Source organism: Orbicella faveolata, unplaced genomic scaffold (genome assembly GCF_042242905.1).
Source record: "Orbicella faveolata isolate gen_17 unplaced genomic scaffold, um_ofav_v1 contig_36, whole genome shotgun sequence".
Taxonomy (NCBI): Eukaryota; Metazoa; Cnidaria; class Anthozoa; order Scleractinia; family Merulinidae; genus Orbicella; species Orbicella faveolata.
The window spans coordinates 14452998-14472355 of NW_028301565.1; the positions used below are offsets into that span (position 1 = coordinate 14452998).

The 19358-nt window shown below is 41.8% G+C and overlaps 1 protein-coding gene and 1 pseudogene across 1 annotated transcript; both read right to left on the minus strand.

Annotated features, from left to right (window-relative positions):
• Positions 1 to 59: 59 nt before the first annotated feature.
• Positions 60 to 1913, minus strand: LOC149102367 (uncharacterized). Its single transcript, XM_089275410.1, has one exon. The coding sequence runs from the start codon at positions 1835 to 1837 to the stop codon at positions 848 to 850; it is 990 nt and encodes a 329-aa protein (XP_089131536.1). The 5' UTR covers positions 1838 to 1913; the 3' UTR covers positions 60 to 847.
• Positions 1914 to 10646: 8733 nt separating this feature from the next.
• Positions 10647 to 17488, minus strand: LOC149102368 (uncharacterized; annotated as a pseudogene).
• Between the last annotated feature and the right edge of the window lie 1870 nt (positions 17489 to 19358).

Genomic DNA, 19358 nt, shown 5'->3' on the forward strand with positions numbered 1-19358 from the left:
TCTTACAATCCCATTATTGTCCCTTCGCCCTTCCTAAATTGAAGCTGCCACTGTCCCTCTTTTGCCAGTTCATCCAGTTCGGTTACGAGCAAGACGAACAATAAAATGTCGTCTCCCAGGGTACTCTTCATACCGTTGTTATGGTCCATGGCAAGAGTCGTATTCACCGAATGTTTTACATGTACATAAATTGACGGCCCTCCAACTAATTGGATCTTGCATTGTTTCATGTCTCGCCACAGTCTTGAAAGACACCACGACATAAATGCAAAATGTCCATCGCATGCAGCTACTGAGTTGCCGTGGCCCCATGGCAGTCTCTGACCTGTGGCCGGGCACCGTAAAGTAAAAGATGGGAAGCAATTTGAAAATGACCGTACTTTGCGGCGACCGTGCTTTGGAGCTGGACCACAATGACATTCATCTCTATGACACTCTTGTACATATTGCACTTCCTTTTAACAGTTGACCTCATTTACTTCATCACTTGCGCATTTATCTAGTCCTTCGTTGAATGGAGAGAATAGATACTTCAGAGAAACTCTAGCTCCTTTCTTGTTGAGAAGTCTTGCAATGAAAATATCGCTCTGTTTGACAGCTTCATGCAACGGTGTTTTCCCTGTGAAGCCAATATCCTATATCCATTTACTTGAATAATGAATGTTTTGTGATCAAAATAGTCTTATTCATTATTCTAACTCTCGATGGAGGTGCGCCACAGGTTCCCACTTTATATCCAAGCAATAGTTTTGAGCGGTTTTTTGTACGTTAGGCTGACACAGGCTCACTCCTATAGCTAAGATTATCTACACAATAAACTTGTATATTCGTATTTTTTTTTCTTTTTTTATCTTGTATTGTGCGTCTCACCACTCGGCGCTTCGTCTTCGCAATTCTCTTCCATCGGTGTTTCCTCCTCGAATGTCCCTAGTTGTACGTTTGGAACATCATCCACGGAACGTCTTCGAGACTTTGCTCGAATGACAACTGCAAAGATCAAAACCACAATGGCAAGATGGCAACAGTTTAGCAGAAACATGGTTGCATACCTGCTCCAAAATGTGCTCGCTGTCATTTCTAAATCTTTGAAGATACCGTATTCGCTGGCAGCTAAACAGACGTTCAGAATTAACACCGCTGCGGTTATACACGGCGCAAAGAAGAGTAGTATTGTAATTTTCTTCAGTGTTCGTTCCCCTGAAGATTTTTCAATCTCTCGCGAGGACTGCAGGTTCCTCCACATTCTGCGCCCTGCCACAACGTAGCCAATGCAGATTAGTGTTCCCCAAATAAGGAGGAACAGATATGACAGAAAGTACCAAAATGTCCTGTCTGCGTACAAAACCAGCAGGTTAAATGTCAGCATAACAAACGTTAGTACAGCTGTAATGGCGAGCAACACCCAAATTTTCTGAAGCCGTGGAGGAGCTAGTGAAGTCTTCGTCGTTTCTAGTAATATGAGAAGGAGAATGCTGAACGCAGAGAGAATCAACGCTAAGGAACAGCAATCTATGAGCAATGCTGTTGTGAGTACTTCCTTCGACGCTTCGCCCAACAATAAAGGGTTCCAAAGCAGTGCGACTACTTTTAGCGACGCTGCAGCAAAAAGCTGGATCGTTGTGAAACGACCGTGAACACTCCGACTGCCAGAAGGCTGCTTGCATTGGCGAACAATGATAGCAAAACAACTCAGCGCGAAGATACCAAACAAAGTCGCAAATGTGTAAGCATAGAAGTCCCAAGCCCAGTGATGGCGAAATTTCTTTCCGTTTGCAACTGAAGAAGATGAAACGGACGTTGTAAGCGAGTTTAACGTAGAGCTCTCGTTCTGTTGCATGTTCCTGTGGTTGCTGTCCGTTAGCACTTTCTCTACTGACCAGTAATATTTATAAGCCAAGCTGTTTTCTCTTATGCTAAACCGTTTTTGCATAAATATGTCTCGATTCCTTTGTTTTAAGGCCGCAATCGAGTTTTGTTTATCTTTCTATTCTTGTTTTGACCCATATAAAAGGCACATAATTTTTCTTCTTCACGTCAACAATAGTCTCTTATTGATAAGAGATAAAAGGAGGCCAAAACCACTTAGTATTTATGCATATAAACGAGGCAATTTCGCTTAAACAGCCGAGTCAGTTGGAATACAATCAATAACGAAAACTTTAATAAAGTGTATTATCGTTTGTCTCAAGATGTAGTCACTTGAGATGTAGATCGCGACGTTTCGACTGCTTACTGCTAGTCTTCTTCAGGCGATAAGGTCGACTGATTGCACGGTATCATTTATATCACAAAGGTCGGCTGTGATTGGTGCATTTCGATCCTCCTATTGCTCCATTGTTCCGGCGAGTAGCTGTTCCCTCAGTGGTCCGCTGTTGTACCGTTCTCCTGTTGTGTATTTTGATCGTGGGCATTCATGCTTCAGGAATTTTAATTCCACCATCCCTGTTGATGTTATTAGGGTGAAGTCTTATGTGAATAGCTTCCGTGACCCTACGTTTGTACCAGTGAGGATCTCGATCAATAAACTTGACCTCATTCCAGATAGGATAGTGGCCGGTCTCGTGGGTGTGTTCAGAAACGGCGGAGGTCTGTGTACGGGCGAGTCGTATATCCCTGTCGTGTTCTTTGATCCTCTCTTGCATAGATCTCCCTGTTTTCCCGATGTAGACTTTGCCGCACTCACAGGGAATCCTGTAGACAACACCATCTTGTTTAGCCGGGTTGACGGTGTCCTTTGGTCGCACTAAGTGTGACCGAAGTGTCGTGTCGGACTTAAAGACTGTGCGAATGCCTTGTTGTTCTGGGCAGCGGCGGATGACCACGATGAATAACAAGAACCTTTTCCTCGACAACGAAAACTTTTTTACTAAAGCAATTCGATAGACATCAGGTCTTGCCGTTTAGTTCTCTATTGTTGGATTGCTAATTGCTGTCAGTTGTTTGTTGTTTGAGAATGACATTTGCCGACAACAATTTATGATGAATTTTTCGTGGTTCCCTAGTTACCAGCCTCGCTTCTAAGGAAAGCACGCGAACTAATGCCGTTGTCGAGCTTTATTTGGACAGGCTCAGGTTCCACCACCGCAATCGTCATTAAATATTAAGAGGTTGTAACCCAAAAACAGAACCCTGTAAATCTACTATAGAATGATGCAGAGATTGTTACGATTGAGGTAGACTGATACGGACTTGACGTTAAGTCGCCCGTTCAATTAAGCTTCCAGTTTCTTGGTTATGCGAATTTTCAACTTGTAGTCATCACTCATGATGAAGAGTTTGTGGAAAATCTTGGCCAAAGCGACTTTGTGATCTACTACTTCAGAATTTATAAGGAAAAGAGGTAACTTATTATCTCCATTTTAAGGTCTTGGAATTGGTTGTCCGTATACGCAAATGGACCTGGACGGGGTAGTTCGAAAGCTAACCCAGGATTAAAAGTGAACCGCTAATCCTGGTTTAGCTTAATCGGGCTTTGAACAACCTGGCCCAGTTGTCCAAATGATTTCGTTTGGTATAGAAGATGTGATAGTATCGCGTAATTTCACAAATCAGTTAACAAATTAGTCACAAGATAACAAGACAACTTTTCTTTGTTCGAAGGGCTGCCTTTACGTACTCGATCATGTTTATTCACACCGACATCTTGCTGGTACCGAACTGTTTTATGCATCCAGCATTTAATCTGTTTATTATAATTTTTTTTTTTTGACGAGGCAGCTTGTGGTTTTTAAGCGATGGCTTGTGACATCATCGCTTAATGCTGGTATACGACATTCCTTTGGATAAACGATGTCGCGCTCATGTCCCGCACGATTTATCCTGAATTGAAGCGAGGAGAACAGGAAGCTAAACCCGTTTCCTTACAAACCGCCATCTTGATTTTCGGGATCGAGTGAAATCGTTTTTCGGCGGCTTGCAGCATCAACAAAGTGTTGGTTAGATTTCCAGTTGTTAAAGGTATCGGGACTGGAGTGATTGTTGTATTTTATCCATTGTCTTCTAGTTACGTTTAAACATCCGTTTGTTTGTTTGTTTTCTAATTTTCTAGACTGAATTTTAGAAATACTTGTGAAATGTTCGTGGCTAGTCTGACGCGGCGTTTCGTCTCGGCCAAGAGACTCTTCGGAGACCTTTAGAATTCAAAGGCAAACTCGTTGAGCATCACGCCCAAAGTCCCGTTCGCAAATTCTTGATGTTGACAGTCTGGCCCTCTATCGCAGAAGGATTCCCAACCGTACGTTCACTAGTTAAATTTATACAAAAGCAAACAATTGTCAAATACTTGTGAGCGTACGGTTGGGAATCCTTCTGCGATAGAGGGCCAGACTGTCAACATATATATTTTGTAACGTTTCGCTAATTACACTGGAGTATGTTCACTATGTATGGTTCGTGTTAACTGTAGAAGTATTTTAGGCGTGAATCCCTAAGGGGTTAGTAGGCTATTTAAGAATTTGTAAGTTATGCAAGAGCCACTCGAAGGCATCTCTTTCAACTTTGCTTTTGCTGTTATGTCGTCGGATACTGAACGAGCGAGCGTTCCCGCTTCGATCGCGCAATCCTTCACTGAGGGAGATCCTGTTCATAAGACTGCTTCACGAATATTGTTTCCTCGTCTTTTGGACGTTACGTTTGATCAGAGGTTCGCTGCATTCAAACGCGATCTCGACGAGAAACAAGCCGCCACTCAGTCTCAACTGTAGAAGCTAAAAACGGTATCCAACGCTTCGAGTTCTTTAACTCTAAAGTACAATACGAGTCTAGCAACTCTCTGCTTGATGCAACAGACGGGACCGTTAAGACCATCTCAAAAGGAAACCTTTCAGCAGCCAAGTTATTTCGTTCCGTGGACAAGAACCCCGCTGTTTGGGTAGCAGTGCAAGTACGAGTCGGACGAACTCGCCGAAGATTCAGAGGAAGAGGAAAAAGCTCTGATCAGCCGAAAGACGAGCGCTAGCTAAGATCCGGGAGAAAAAGCGGAAAAATGCGTCTAGCTGGCCAACTCTACAGCTACCCGCTCCACATCCAGTGAAGCTCCATCTACTTATGGTTTGTCCACTGGCAATTATTTTTCTTCTAATCAGCCTTTTTGTTTTTTCCGCATGCAGTCCTTTCGTGGACGTCAGCCTCAACTAGCAGACAAGTGTTTCAGCTGCGGCCAAAGAAGCCTCTGAGCAAATCCATCTTCCTGCCCAAGCCGTTTTAGAGGAGCCGCTGCAGCCCCTCCAAGCAGTAAAATACATACTTATGGCAAATACCAAGCTGCATTGAAGAGAATGGGATAAGATGAGTATATAATTTATTCAATATAATCAAATGATTGAGAGACTTTGAACCAGTTGAACTTATTGATAATTTTGTTGAACCATGTGATTCAAGGTTTTTTGGAAGTCTTGGAAAGACAATTTACTCTAAGGGGCTGAAAAATTTCTGTAGCTGTTCATTTATCGTTCGCGTAAATTTTGGATATGTCAACTGCGTCCATTACTTTTGACTTTGTCATGACAACCACAAACTTCGTATAGGTTTGGACAAAAATCAACTGTTTCGACATACTTGTGTATTTTTTCTTTTTTCAGCTTTGTTCATCATTTTGCTGAATTTTACCAAATTGTACATTTCATAAGCATTCTGGCTTCATAAGCATTCTAGATTATTTTTTGACTTTTTTAAGAAAATAGTAAGATCCAAGATGACGGATCCAAGATGGCGGGTCAAATGACGTCATGCTATTTCACAGCCAAAAATTATGTCATCATTTTATAGAGCAAGCTCAGGGCTTTCTATTTAATGAATGTAAATATATTTTCTGTGCCTTAATAGAACGAAAACCCACGGAGGGGGTTTCATCCCCCTTGTACCACGATGGGGGCATTAGTTCGAGGGTTAACGATTGTATTAGCCCTGATGACTGAATGAATGAATAAAAGACTGATTATCAGGACGGAACGCATTATATTTAAGTTAAAGGCAACCTTAAGGTTCATGTAGAGTTTTGAAATCATATAAGTGCTTCTTGCTTTATTCGCGTTACTATTTTTGTTGGGTATCAGATTCTCTTTATTTACATTCTATTCTCAGCTCAGTTTTCTAATAATCGCTCAGCCATCCAGTCCAGTATAGTGATTTGTCGAGCAGGCTATTTCTGATCTTCTGGCCACAGGTTCAGTGGTCGAGTGCGCGCGTGCTCCTGCTGTGGTTAACCCGTTGTCAGTTTCCATACAGTTAGAGTTCTGGAAGAATAATGTTTCTTATCTCAATTCCAGTGTTTTGCAGACGTTGCTCGCAGACTATCTCGTATTGTATACTCGGATGTTAGCGCTATTGGATTGGCTGCTTTCATTGCCATTGGTAACATGCCTGTTTTCGCGCAAAAACTGAGATTCTATGTAGACGAATACCAGATCGAGTACCACGTGGAGAGAACTCCACTGTGTTTGTTTTGCTTTGAAAAGTTTGCACTTCTTCTTTCAGGGTGCTCTGTTAAGTGGTTTACTGACAACCAAGCTGTACCTTTGATCGTCGATTCTGGTAGTATGAAACTGTGTTCGCTTCAACTCGCCGGTGATATATTTGATACCGCCAAAGAAAGTAATATCAAAATCGAGGCTGAGTTGATACCTCGTTCAGCTGATTACTTATGCAAGATCGTCGATTGATGACTGGCCAGTTAAAGATAGCTATTTTCATGAAGTAACCTCTTATTGGGGTCCCTGTTCAATTGATTACTTTCCCAGTTAAAAAAAAAAAAAAAATTCAAGTTTTCCCAGTTTCTATTCGAATATTCTCTAGAATTTAGTTGGGTAGGAGAAACCTGTTGGCTGGTGCCACCTGTTTCGTTGGTTAAAAATGTCATCCGCCACATATGTTTTTGTCAATAGAACTGATTACTCTTTATTGGCCTTTCAGCTCCCTTTTGGCCTTTTTTGGCGATCGTAGGTGGGGTTTCAGGTCTTTTGTTATTGATTTTCTCTTCGTTGAGAACGGTAAAGATGTTTATCAGTCTCCGTGGGGCAAATGAACAGTTCCCTTTTTGGCTCGGAGAATTTTAGTTGCCTGTCGGGGCTGTACAGTACAGTATCCAGTAGAACCTGTCTATGGAGAAGTCATGCCGAGCGGTCACGATTACGCTGTTTTAGGCCGTTGGGCCGTGTCATCTTTGTGCGGGACTGCCCGCTTATCATGTGTTGATCTTAGGTGATTGCACTGTTTTAGGCCGTTGGACCATGTCATCTTTCTGCGGGACTGCCCGTTTATCACGTGTTGATGTTAGGGCCGTTGAGCCATGCCGTTTTTGTGCAGGACTGGCAGTATATAGTGTGCTGAATGCAAGATTTAGGCCTCTGGGCCTTCCTTATGTTCTGATCTGCGTGTTGTTGCTTTTTTGTTTTTTCTAATTGTTCTCACATTTCTTTTGTTATCTTTCAAGTCTACAAAGTGGATATGTGTTTACTTCAAAGGTTGCCCACTCAAGAGATCCAGACGGCTTCGCAAGTCAACGGAAGGTCTTCCCTTGCGTTCCTCTAAAGCAAAGGCCCTTCAACAACAGAGCGTTATTCAAGTGACTTTCAAACATTTAGAGAATGGTCTTCGCGCTTTGAGGAAGTCGCTTGTTTGCCGTCTGATGAGACGTCATTTGCTCCTTATTTGGGGTATTTTGCTGCAGCAGAGTTCCCTCTACTCCACACTTGAGTCTGTCTGTTATGGCATAAATTGAGCACACCATCGGTATGGCTTTCCGATTTGTGACTTGACTTGTGATAGAAGTATTTTCGAGGCGGCTAAAATTGAGCTTGCAAAACCTGTTTCCATAAAAAGGGGGGCGCTGTTACTCCCGAGATGATTTTGAGGATATATAATAGGTTTGCGCGCCCCAAGGCTAATCCCTCTAATCATCGCTTAGCTGCAATTTGCGTGACTGCCTAATCGGCTTTTCTCCGCGTCAACGAGTTAGCTAGCCTTCGTTGTTGTGACGTTAGTTTTTGCGATGCATTTGTCAGAATTTATACATGTGAGAGCAAAACAGATGTTTATTATATGTAATTTTTAGTTTTAATTTTATGAATTTATCTTCTTCAAAGATAGAGCATTTTGCTCTCAAAAAATTCGTAGTAAAATAAAGTTTTAGACTTGGCATGCGTTTGCGGAACTAGGATATCTTATACACTTATTTGATCTACATAGCTTAAGAACAGGGGCCGCTAAGGAGCAGGCATCAGCAATCTACACTCTTTATGTCACGACAGATGGGAGACTGATCGAGCCAAGGACGGCTAGCTACGGCTATATTACGATAAGTTAGAATCTTTACTTTCAGTTTCTTGAAGTTTGCACACTTAGATTCCTTTGTTCTCTTTCTTTATTTTCGAAAGCGGGCATCAATAAACGAGATGCCCGCCCCTGATGCTGTGTTTGTGTTTATTAAGATTAGTTACAAAATATTTTATAATCGTTTCAGGGTGATTAGAGTATAAATATATTTTGTAACGTTTCGCTAATTACACTGGAGTATGTTCACTATGTATGGTTCGTGTTAACTGTAGAAGTATTTTAGGCGTGAATCCCTAAGGGGTTAGTAGGCTATTTAAGAATTTGTAAGTTATGCAAGAGCCACTCGAAGGCATCTCTTTCAACTTTGCTTTTTAATTTTTCTGTTTATTCACTGCTGTATTTTCTTTATGATGATGTAACGCTCGCTGTATCCTGCATCAATAAACGAGATGCCCGCCCCTGATGCTGTGTTTGTGTTTATTAAGATTAGTTACAAAATATTTTATAATCGTTTCAGGGTGATTAGAGTATAACAAGAATTTGCGAACGGGACTTTGGGCGTGATGCTCAACGACTTTGCCTTTGAATTCTAAAGGTCTCTGAAGAGTCTCTTGGCCGAGACGAAACGCCGCGTCAGACTAGCCACGAACATTTCACAAGTATTTGACAATTGTTTGCTTTTGTATAAATTTTAGAAATGGCAGTTAAATGTCATCGCTTCTGTATACATTGCGTGCTGTTTATTATGAAACAGTTACATTTAGTTTATAGATTGTCCGAAAAGTTCATGTCATTTATTTAGCCTACGGCAATGTGCAATTTGCAGCTCTTTTGAAATAAATCACCGTCACTCACTCTTACCATAGTCTACAAGTGGAAAGTGTACTCATTATTTTTCATCTTCAAGCAAATACTATCTAGAGTTCTTGGAATGTTTATCTTCTCAAACGAATCTAATACCAGGAGAAAAATAGAGAAAATCGTAAAATCTGTGCTTATGAGGAATACATTAGCAATCACGGCTTGATTTTAATTGTTTAACTGCGTGAAATATTATTGAGTTTGCGAAAGCTATTTCAAGAATGTTGTCGGATCCAAGCATCAAGCTTACTCGACAGGACCAAATGATAGTCTGGGTATTCATTGAGCAGTCAGTATTACTTGCATGTCTATCAGGGATGGCGGAGCGAATTTTGAATTGGGGAGGCTTACAAGCGAGCGCCAGAGGCACAAACTTGTAGGGGGCCTGGATATATTTGTAAAATTATTTTATGTATTTTTTGCTTGAAATTGGGGAGTGGGGTGGTTCTAAAGCCCCACCAGTCCCCCCCCCCCGGCTACGCCGTCCCTGTCTATGGAAAGAAATCGATTTATTTCAGTCTGCTGAAAACTGTAGATCGTTTTCACTGTCACGCAATAAAAAAATAAATCGAAAACCATCCAGTGGAAAAAGCTATGCAATTATGTTATAGAAGATAACTAAATAAGCCACTTCTCCAAGTTTTAGGCCTGTGCGTTTCCCCAAACTTCAGATATTCGTCGAAATGTTTCGCCGATATTTACAGAGCCCAGTATGAAAACGCCCTGTTGGTGTACCTCCGTGGTACACCAATATGGCGGCCGGAAAATAGTGTAAACATCTGGAACTTACTTTGGCTATCTAGGCGACTGATTATCAGTACTGATCAAACAAGCATTTACATAAGCACTTTTCCTGGTGCTTTAACTTCTAAAAAGGCTCAAAATCATGGGATAAGTAGATATTTTTCGACAAACTCGATCATAGCCTTGTGTCACGCACCTCCATAACCCTGAAATTCAAAATGCTCTGGATTCCAAACGAAGCACGCTATTGAGCTTTAAAATTGTAAACAGATATAAATATAGCGCCTCTTGTGCCTGATGAGGACAAAAACTTTGGTGGCGCTTTCGTTTTGGATTTTAGAAAGTGATGACGTCACGTGAAAACGATCTATTGTTTAAGTAGGGTTTTGGACGTTTGCGGGGATCTGGGGTTTGTGAAATTCTGATGTAGAAAGTTTGGTTAGAGGAAGTGTGTTTGAAATTAAAAGGTAATGTTATAAATCAAGTCTTTCTTCTTATTTATCTAATCAGCATGCATTCCGCCTTTCTATATCTTGTCGTGTAAGCTCAACACTTAAACTGAAATAGGTGTAGTCTTTTTTACGTTTCAATACGTCTTATGCATGATTACGTCACATGCTCAAAATTCACCACCAAGACTCGTTTGTGTAAACTTTAAACCTCTGACATCTTCGTGTTGTTTTTACCCGGGTACTCTTTTCATGTTTGCTGCTTTGGGATTCGTTCGTGATAAAATTTACAATTTGCCTTTCTGAAGAGAGGCTAGGCTTGGTGGTAAAATGTCAACACGTACATTTTGAACAAGCGCTATTATATAAGGCGTCTACACTCAGTGGAATGCGGGTCTCTTTATCCCAACCCAAACTGAGATCTTTAAGATAATCAAAAGCCAAATCTCTCTGAGTAGCCTGTTTATAAAGAAATTCGACAGCTTGATTCCATCCATTCTTAGCTGGGTTTGTCCATTCACTAGGGATTCGTTTAGATAGATATTCAGCCTTCGTGAGGGAACTTCGCATTAAGCTTATCAGGTCATCAACTCGAGATATGAGCACAAATACAGGAAACTTCCTTGCAATCAGTTTGGCATGAACAATCTCCTCCAGGCACAATTGACTTTCGTCATATTTTTCGAGACGTTGTAGTATTTTCGTTGTGTCTCCAAAGAACTCCCTGTGCCTGGTGAAAATTCTCTTAAGGCGTTCGTTCATGTAGGTCATGATCTCTTCTGTTGACTCCCACGAGAAATAATACTCACGAAGAGACTGTTTTTGCCGGTTCAGTTGTTCCTTGCTCTGCAGTAACTGCTGCGTAACACTACGTCGTTCCAAACGTCTTAGAAATTTAATAGAGAGAACGGTTGACGAATTCACGAGGATGTTTCGTCGAGTGATTTCCATTAGTTCAATATGTTTAAGCCCTTCGGTAATGTCTTTCGAAAGTCGGAATAAATCGCCTAGAACGTTTAATGCGACAAAGAAAGTTCTCAGCGTTTCTTGCCGTAGTTTTTTATCACGAACGATCAGTTCAGTTTTAGAACTCGGTAAGGACTCGTCAATTATCCGCACTACTTCACGCTCTACTGCATCCATGTAACGGTTACGTAAAGTGCCAGTCTGGTAATAGTTCAACTCGGCTTACATGCGCTAGCCTCTCTGTCGTAAAACTGCTTAGCGCCGGATTCAAATTCATCTAGCGTGAAGGAATTAGGGTGGCTTCCGTAGAGATGTCGGTAGATCACATTAAGTTCTACCTCTCGACTCGGATTGGTAAGTACTCCTCCATATTCCTCTATCAAGTCTACAATCTCTTGCCAATGGTCCCTTTCACCGTCTGAACTATTAACTGTTCCCACTTTTAATTTGACAAGATACAAAGGTGTTATACCATGCAGATTGGTGCAGTTAACATCAAAACCAAGACTTGCATCATTAAACAGTGTTTTAACAAAACCACTCAAACCTCTATAAGCCGACAAGTGGTATACTGTGAGCTTTGCTTGGCCGCTGCTACATCCAATATTAAAACGGGACATACTTCTAGTAGCTCGAAGCAAAAGATCTGCAGCTTTTTCTGCAATTTTCATGTCTTCATAAGATGCAAAAGGGCTCGCCCCTGCACACATAATTGCAAGGTCCAAAGAGCTGTGTCCGTGAGAAGTCAAAACAGCGGGATTAGCACCCCAAGAGAGAAACGTTCTTAGTCCAAGTAGGGTACCACCTTGAGCAGCTCGATGTAATGCTGTGTATCCTTCTGTATCACGACACTCATCGATTACCCGAAATCCTTTGGGATGAGCCTTAATAGCTTTCACAAGTGGGCCATCTTCTGAGTAACAGTAATCCTGATCACATGTATGTTCTTCAAAAAGGTTTTCTGACGGTATTGTGGGCTTTGTAAATGCCAGCAGATGAAACTCAGACTTACTAAAAGGTTTGTCACATTCTAGGTGAACTCTTACATTAGAGCGATTTAAGACAACGTCAAGCCACTTGCCACCATTCTGCAAGTATACCAGAAGAGGTGATCGTCCTTCGACATCTTTACGTTCGAGAGTTCCTCCCATCGAAAGAATGTGGTAAGCGATCACAGACTCGCCTTTCTCGAAGGCACGGTGTAAAAGTGAAGTCGCTCTTTGGTCGCACTTTCGCTCCAAGTATGCTTCTCGTGAGAGAAGGATATGTGCTACTGCACTATGATGTCTTTCGTTGAAAGCCAGGATCATCTCAAATTGTTCCGCCAAACTCTCGGCAATATTATCCCCGATGTCACTTTCAAAGTGAGGGCTGGCCATACCAGGTGCGGATTCAAATTGAGAACTGAGCATTTCGGGCGCGTGTTCAAAGTGAGGGTTGCGAATATCAGGCGCGAATTCAATGGCATAATCTAATGACGATTTATCGTTTACATCAGTCAAATCGGCTCGAGCTCCCATTTCTAGTAGGGTCATCACGGAACATTCTTCACCATTTTTTGCAGCAAGATGTAAAGCTGTTCTACCACGATAATCGGCCTTGTTTACGTTGTAGTTGTCTCCACGCGTCTGTAGCAAAGAGATTTGTTTCAGTTTGTAACACTGAAAGTTGAACACAAATCTTTTAATGTCGCTATGCGATTCTCCTGCAATTGTAAAATCTCCCTTTGAAGTCCAGAGAAAAGTTCTCATGTTGAACGAGTTACTCTAGGGATTGCCTGACATCGCTGTGTAAGACGATACTGGAGCGGTCGTTTCGAATTGATTAAAAACAGCTTAATGTAATGGGGTCATTCCGCGCTGATCACTTTCATAAATGCTAGCTCCCATCTCTATCAAGGGTATTATGTTCTTGTTGATCGTACAAATGGCACCACTATGTAGTGGTGTGGAGCGGTTTTTGCTTTTGAAGTTGATATGAAGGTACGGCCTTTGAGAAATCAACCACCCAATGAAATTGTAATGGCCATGGCATGCCGCTACATGAAGTGAAGTGGCTCCTTGACAATCACTATCGCGTGGTTGGGCACCATAAGGTAAAAGCAGGGAAGCGACCTCAACGTAACCGTACCTTGCAGCGAGTAGAAATGGAGACGAGCCGCAATGGCATACATCTTCATTGTAATCTTCCTGTTCCTTCCGACTTAGAAATGAACAACTTTTACCACGCAGTCCATCACTTGTACATTCTCTTGGCATCCAGTGGACAGAAGAAGATACATTCTGAAAATGCCTACACTTTTGTGAAACTCTAGCTCCTTTAAAGATAAGAAGTTCTGCAATGTAAACATTGTTCCTTCTAACAGCTTCATGTAATGGTGTCCGCCCTGTGAAATCAACGCAATGAGCTGTATTATCAGACTGGGATAAAAGAACCTTGACAACTTCAGTGTGGCTTCCAGCAACTGCTAAATGAAGTGTACTTTGAAAAAGAATTTTAAATTTGTCGTCTGATAGAGTGTATTCCTTGACATCATTGCACTTGCAATGAGGCATTCCTTGGTATCGCAACCTGTTTTGAAGCCAATAAAAAGACCCATCACATCGCATGCATTCATCTGTCACTCCAACCTTCAAAAGAAAATTTACAACATTTGAATGACCTCCAGCAGCTGCATGTTGAAGTGTCACGTGATCTACATGTGCTCCACTTTGGTACAAAAGCTGAACAATGTTTAAATGCCCACTTTTTGCCGTTAGTTGGATAGCTGTCAAGTTGACCCCATCTACATCCTGAAATGAAGCATATTCCTTTAGCAGACCTCGTATAACAGCTATATGACCTCCTGATGCAGCTGCATGCATCATTGTGGAGCGCCAAAACGCTTTTGTGGATCGTTCAGTAGGATCACTCAAAACGACGTCGTCCCCTAACACAAATGGTGGGAAAGGTGGTGGTTTTGTTCGGTGTTCGATGTTGGCTCCCATACCTAGGAGAAAGTCGACGTTGTCTGCAAGGCCATACATTGCAGAAACAAATGCTGGTGTAAATCCATAGTTGTCTTCACAATCAATGGTTTCAAACGCAGGAATAAGTAGCTGAAGAATTCTTCGGTTGTTAGTGGCGGCAGCGATGTGAAGAAGCGTCCTGTTATCCCTGTCAATGGTAGCATTTATGTACAAGACTTTGATGTTACGGAACTCCTCGAGGAAACCGTCATCAGTGTCCTCAAAGGTAATATGTTGTGCTAGGCGATAAATGTCCATTGAAGAATTTTGAGCTTCTTTTACAACGCTCAAATAGTACTCAGCTAGGCGTCTGTGACCATGACTCCGACTGACATAGTACGGGTTTCCAAGGTTTTCAATGCTGGTGAGCCACTCCGTAAATGAAAGGTGAAAAATAGAGATGGTGTTACCTTCCCCATATCTAATGAAATGCGATAGTCCTTTCAAGGTATAAACAAAATCGTATTCATAGTCGATCTTTTCCTGCATTTTTAAAATTTGGAACAAACGATCAATGTGCAAAGGCTCAAAGGCTGCCACCATGACCTCTAGCACTGCCAAAGGAGATTTAAACTTCTCTCGTGATCCATAAATCCTTCTCAAGTAACTCTCGTATATACCACCAATTGTTTTCGGAAGGTGTTTGAAGTCGATTTGATTGCTCCAGTCATTTTTTCAAAAATGGAACATCTCTTTTGCAAACAGGAAACTTCCTTGACTTTGACTCAATAACTTGTTTGTCATAAAGGCAATTTCTTCACCACTGCTGAGGCCGAACATTATCTTCAGCTTATCAAGAAAGCCCGCATCTTCAAATAACTTGTTTGCAACAAAGATTTCAATGTCTTGCAAGTTCCTTACATCTGAAGGAGACAAATATACTTCTGGGATCTTAGTGAAATGCCTCAATACAGTGGAATCGTTTCGCGACGTCATTACAACCCGTATCCATTTCGGAAGCCTACTAAAAGTTTCTTCTATAAATTGAATCATTGCAGTACTGCCGTCGTAAGTAGAGCATTCATCTAAGGCATCAATAACTAGAAAATAATATCGAAGCTCATTTTTTAGCAGCCGTAATGGAGCCACTATAGTTTGTTCGAAGCAGTCGTAGGGATCTCGCAGACAACTTCGTTGAAGAATTTCAAGCATAAACGAACTGTTGGAAATCAAGATTCCATATTCTGGAACCCTTCTGGCTATCATGTGGTCATGTGGACTAAATTGCGAACAAGTCGACCGGGATCTTGCGTTGACTGGTCTGAATACCTGCATAAATGGTAACCAATGATTCTCTTGTGAATGTAAGGATTGGATGAACGGGAACAAATCAGCTGAGCAGTTAATGCAGATTTCCCAGTACCTGGCTCACCAACCACCACAACTCCCGTCACATTATGTTGTTCTCTCAAAAGTGACTCTAATTCTTGGTAGAGCCAATGACGTCCTGTGAAGCTTTCTCGGGCAGCATTTAGGTTCCTAGTAAAATTGAATTCCTTTGTGTCAAAAGGAACGCTGCCAGTTTCCAAGGGACATCCTAACAAAGGAAAAGATGGTTACAATCGGTGTTAGATCAGTTCTGTAACAGATTTACTAAGGTCTATCATAACGTCGGCATAAAATCTCCTCTTTCACAGAAAAGCTAGCTTTCTAGATCGCGGTAGTAAACATATGTCTGTAATATCTTTAAAATTTTCAAAAAAGTTTCTTCCAGGAATATAGAACTTTCTTACCGCAAATCCGTCTTTAAATGACCGTAGGCATGTTTCCAATTAAGTGGAACTCGAGATTCGTGGGGGCTGGTGTTGCATGGCTGTGACTTGGTTAGCTATAAGCATCTCCTCTCTGCTTCCTCCCCGAGCTTGCCAAGATGGACCAGGATGGCACCCGATACAATTTCCAAACATAGGATAGGTGAATACGTACTTAGGCTTCTTTGCGCAAATACAACGCATAAAACTGTGGTCCTAATAAAACAGACTACTGGTCGCCTTTTAGCTTACCATCATTGTAGAAATTGTGGTTCAGACATGTAAAGCTTCCCATCAATACTATGACAACCATCCAAACTGCTAGAGAACGGGTGTTCAAGCTACGAAGGTTTGAGACAATTTTGTGTTTGCTTGCCAAGAATACGCACTTTTCAAGGTTAGAGACTTGTGTGGCATATGAAATATTCCGATTCCTTTCATCTTCCATTCTGTCCTCGATACCTTGCAAAAGCTTAAGCATCTTGGTTTGTTTATTTTCTAAGGATGACAGTTTCTTTTGCACCTTCCTGCTGACACTTGCGCACTTTCGCTTCAAGTCTCTGCTGGCACTTGCGCAATTTCGCTTCAAATCTTTGATTTCGTCCCCAATACCATCCAATTGACCTTTAACTGTCACCTGGAAGTCCGCCAGTACCTTTCTCTCTACACTTTGCGCATCGAAGTGGTTTTCCATTAAATTTATCTCTGAAAGGGCTGCTTTGGCGTCCTTGTCAGTAGCTAGCTCCGGATCCTGAAGGAGGTTTCGTATATCTGTCAATGCATCTACCTTCTCTCCATCGGTGAGCTCCTGTCTTGCGGCATGCCCCCATTTTGTATTACGCATCTCTCGCACGGCATCAACAAGGTGTACTTGAACACGGAAATAAATGCACCAAAACATGAGGTTGGTTAACCCCGTGCAGTCAGTAGTACTCGCGTCCACGATAGTAGCCTTACTAGGCCCTAAATCGAACATGAAAAGTTTGGCCACTTCCCAGTAACCTTGGATAGGATCTGTCCATTTGCTACAGTCGCTTTGGTGCCACCTCGGAGAATTAGGTTTTCCCCCTCTGTGGCACCTTGCAAGTTGTACAGCCAGGCGCAAGAGTGTTTTGGAGGCCTTGGGCAAGTACAAGGGGGTGCAGAGGCGAGACTCGCCAATAAAGCTTGATGGAACGCTCTCATCTCCCTCTCAACGCAAGGCCTTAGTCCATCGCACATCACTGAGAGGGCGTGGCCAACAGCCAGCCAGTTCTGGTACTCTTTCCGCAAGATTTTAGATTGCCAGTCTGTTGCAGTTGAGTGCGAAACCATTGTAATTGTTTTCAGTCGAGGAAATAAGTTGAAGCTTCCTATAAAGGCAAATATCAATCAATAATCCAGTGAGTAGATATAAAACGTGGAGGAAGAAACGGCTCGAGGTCCGCATTCTAAATGAGAAAAACAATAGTGACAGTGGGAAGCAGTGGTGGTCCGAAACTAAGACATCAATCAAAGGGAACTATGAAGAGGTGGATACATCCAGCGCTTTCGAAATGGAGAGGTCTACTTCGATCAGCTGTTATATGTTGAACGTGGTTTAAAGATGATAAACAAGGTCATGAAAAAGAGTCAACTATAACTCTGCCCTTGAAGCATTATTACAATTTAAAAGTTTATCCACCCGTGAAAATTAAAATAATTGAAATGTTTCTTTCTTGACACTCTCAAGGATCTTTACGAATTTCCCCGAACACCTCACCCTCCTGGATTTGTGCGTTATCGTAGTTTGTTGTATATGGTGTGTACAGTATCTAGTTTTCTAACAGCGTTTTGTACCGTTGTTCACAAGAGTGTTTTGTCTGGAAGTTATGGACTGATAAGCTGTGCTACTGATGTTTGCAGTAGCTCTGTCTATGTATGGCTCCTGATTTTGCTGATATGAGTGCTCATAGGTCCTCTGAAAGTTTCGCTCGTAAGATTCACTCATAAATATGGGGTTATTGTCGAGCCAACTGGAATTTATAAAGCCGTGAAAGCTTGAGGGGTCCACGAGCAAATGTCACGAGGGGTCAAAGACTCTTTGCATTCAATTTCTAGACGTACACATAGTTATATATACCTTTAGTCTTTCAAACAGCTACTAGCAATGACTCGGTTACACCTGTGCTGCCACAACGAGTATCCATCGAAGAAAAGTCAAAGTATTGTACATTGCGGCATTACTTCGGAAAGTCGATACGTTAGAAAAATAATCGATAATGGTCGTTGACATATCGATTTGTGTACTTCTGAGTGAGTGACAAATTTAAATATTCTGAGCCCTAACGAAAGTCGTTTCTACGCTTCGCGTGTGCACGACCGAAAACGAGCTCGGTGACCTCCATTTTTGTTATAAATTTTTGATTAGCCGGATAAGACGCAGATTTTGGCAAAGTTTAAAGTCTGTACATGATGCAGTTCGAGCCACCTCAAATTTTCGAAATTTTATACCCGGCCAGTCCTTTAAAAAGTCGAATCCAACTTCAAAGCAAATCTTGTCATTACCGTTTTGTTTTATGGCGCCAATTCACTATTTGCTCAGGGTGCTTCACAATAAAAAGAAGTAAAAGATAGTTGAACAAACTTACAAATTAAAAGTAGCCTGTATTTAAAAATAAAAGTTAATATGTCTCAGGAAAAATTAAAAGAAATGTATGTTAAAAATCTCTAACTAAGAACTCTTGCGAAAAACCAGGCTGAACCCCATCACCGTCACCATCCAGAACAGAAAGTGGAAGCCATACGCAGAGGGCAGATCATTATCAACCGCCAAGCCTTAGATTGGAAACCTCAGGAGAAACAGAAAAGAGGAAGACCAGCCGTGACATGGAAAAGAACTCTGCAAGCAGAGCTATGGACCATCAGCATGACCTGGGAGGAGGTGAAGACAGCTCAAGATCGAGAAAGATGGAGGCTCGCGGTCAAGGCCCTATGTTCTAGAGGGAACGAAGAGGAGTGTTACGCGAAATAGTATATTCCTTATTCTCGATGCTGCTATTGCAAACTGTAAAGGCTCTTCCTCCGTATGTTTTTCTGTCGAGCTAATCCATTGTGCTCCGCTGGCGCTGCTTCGCCGAGCGAAGCTTCGCAAAAAACTAGCCATGCCTCGAAATTCTGACTAGAGATCCTAAATCGAAGTTATATAGGCCACATCTCTAGACCATCTTTCGACATGCCATCTTTCGACGTGCTATGTAAACGGCCGAAAGACCGTTAAACTGTGAAACTGGCAGTTTTCCCGGTTTTTAGAGGAAGAAATGGCAAATAAATGATAATTACTGACCTCA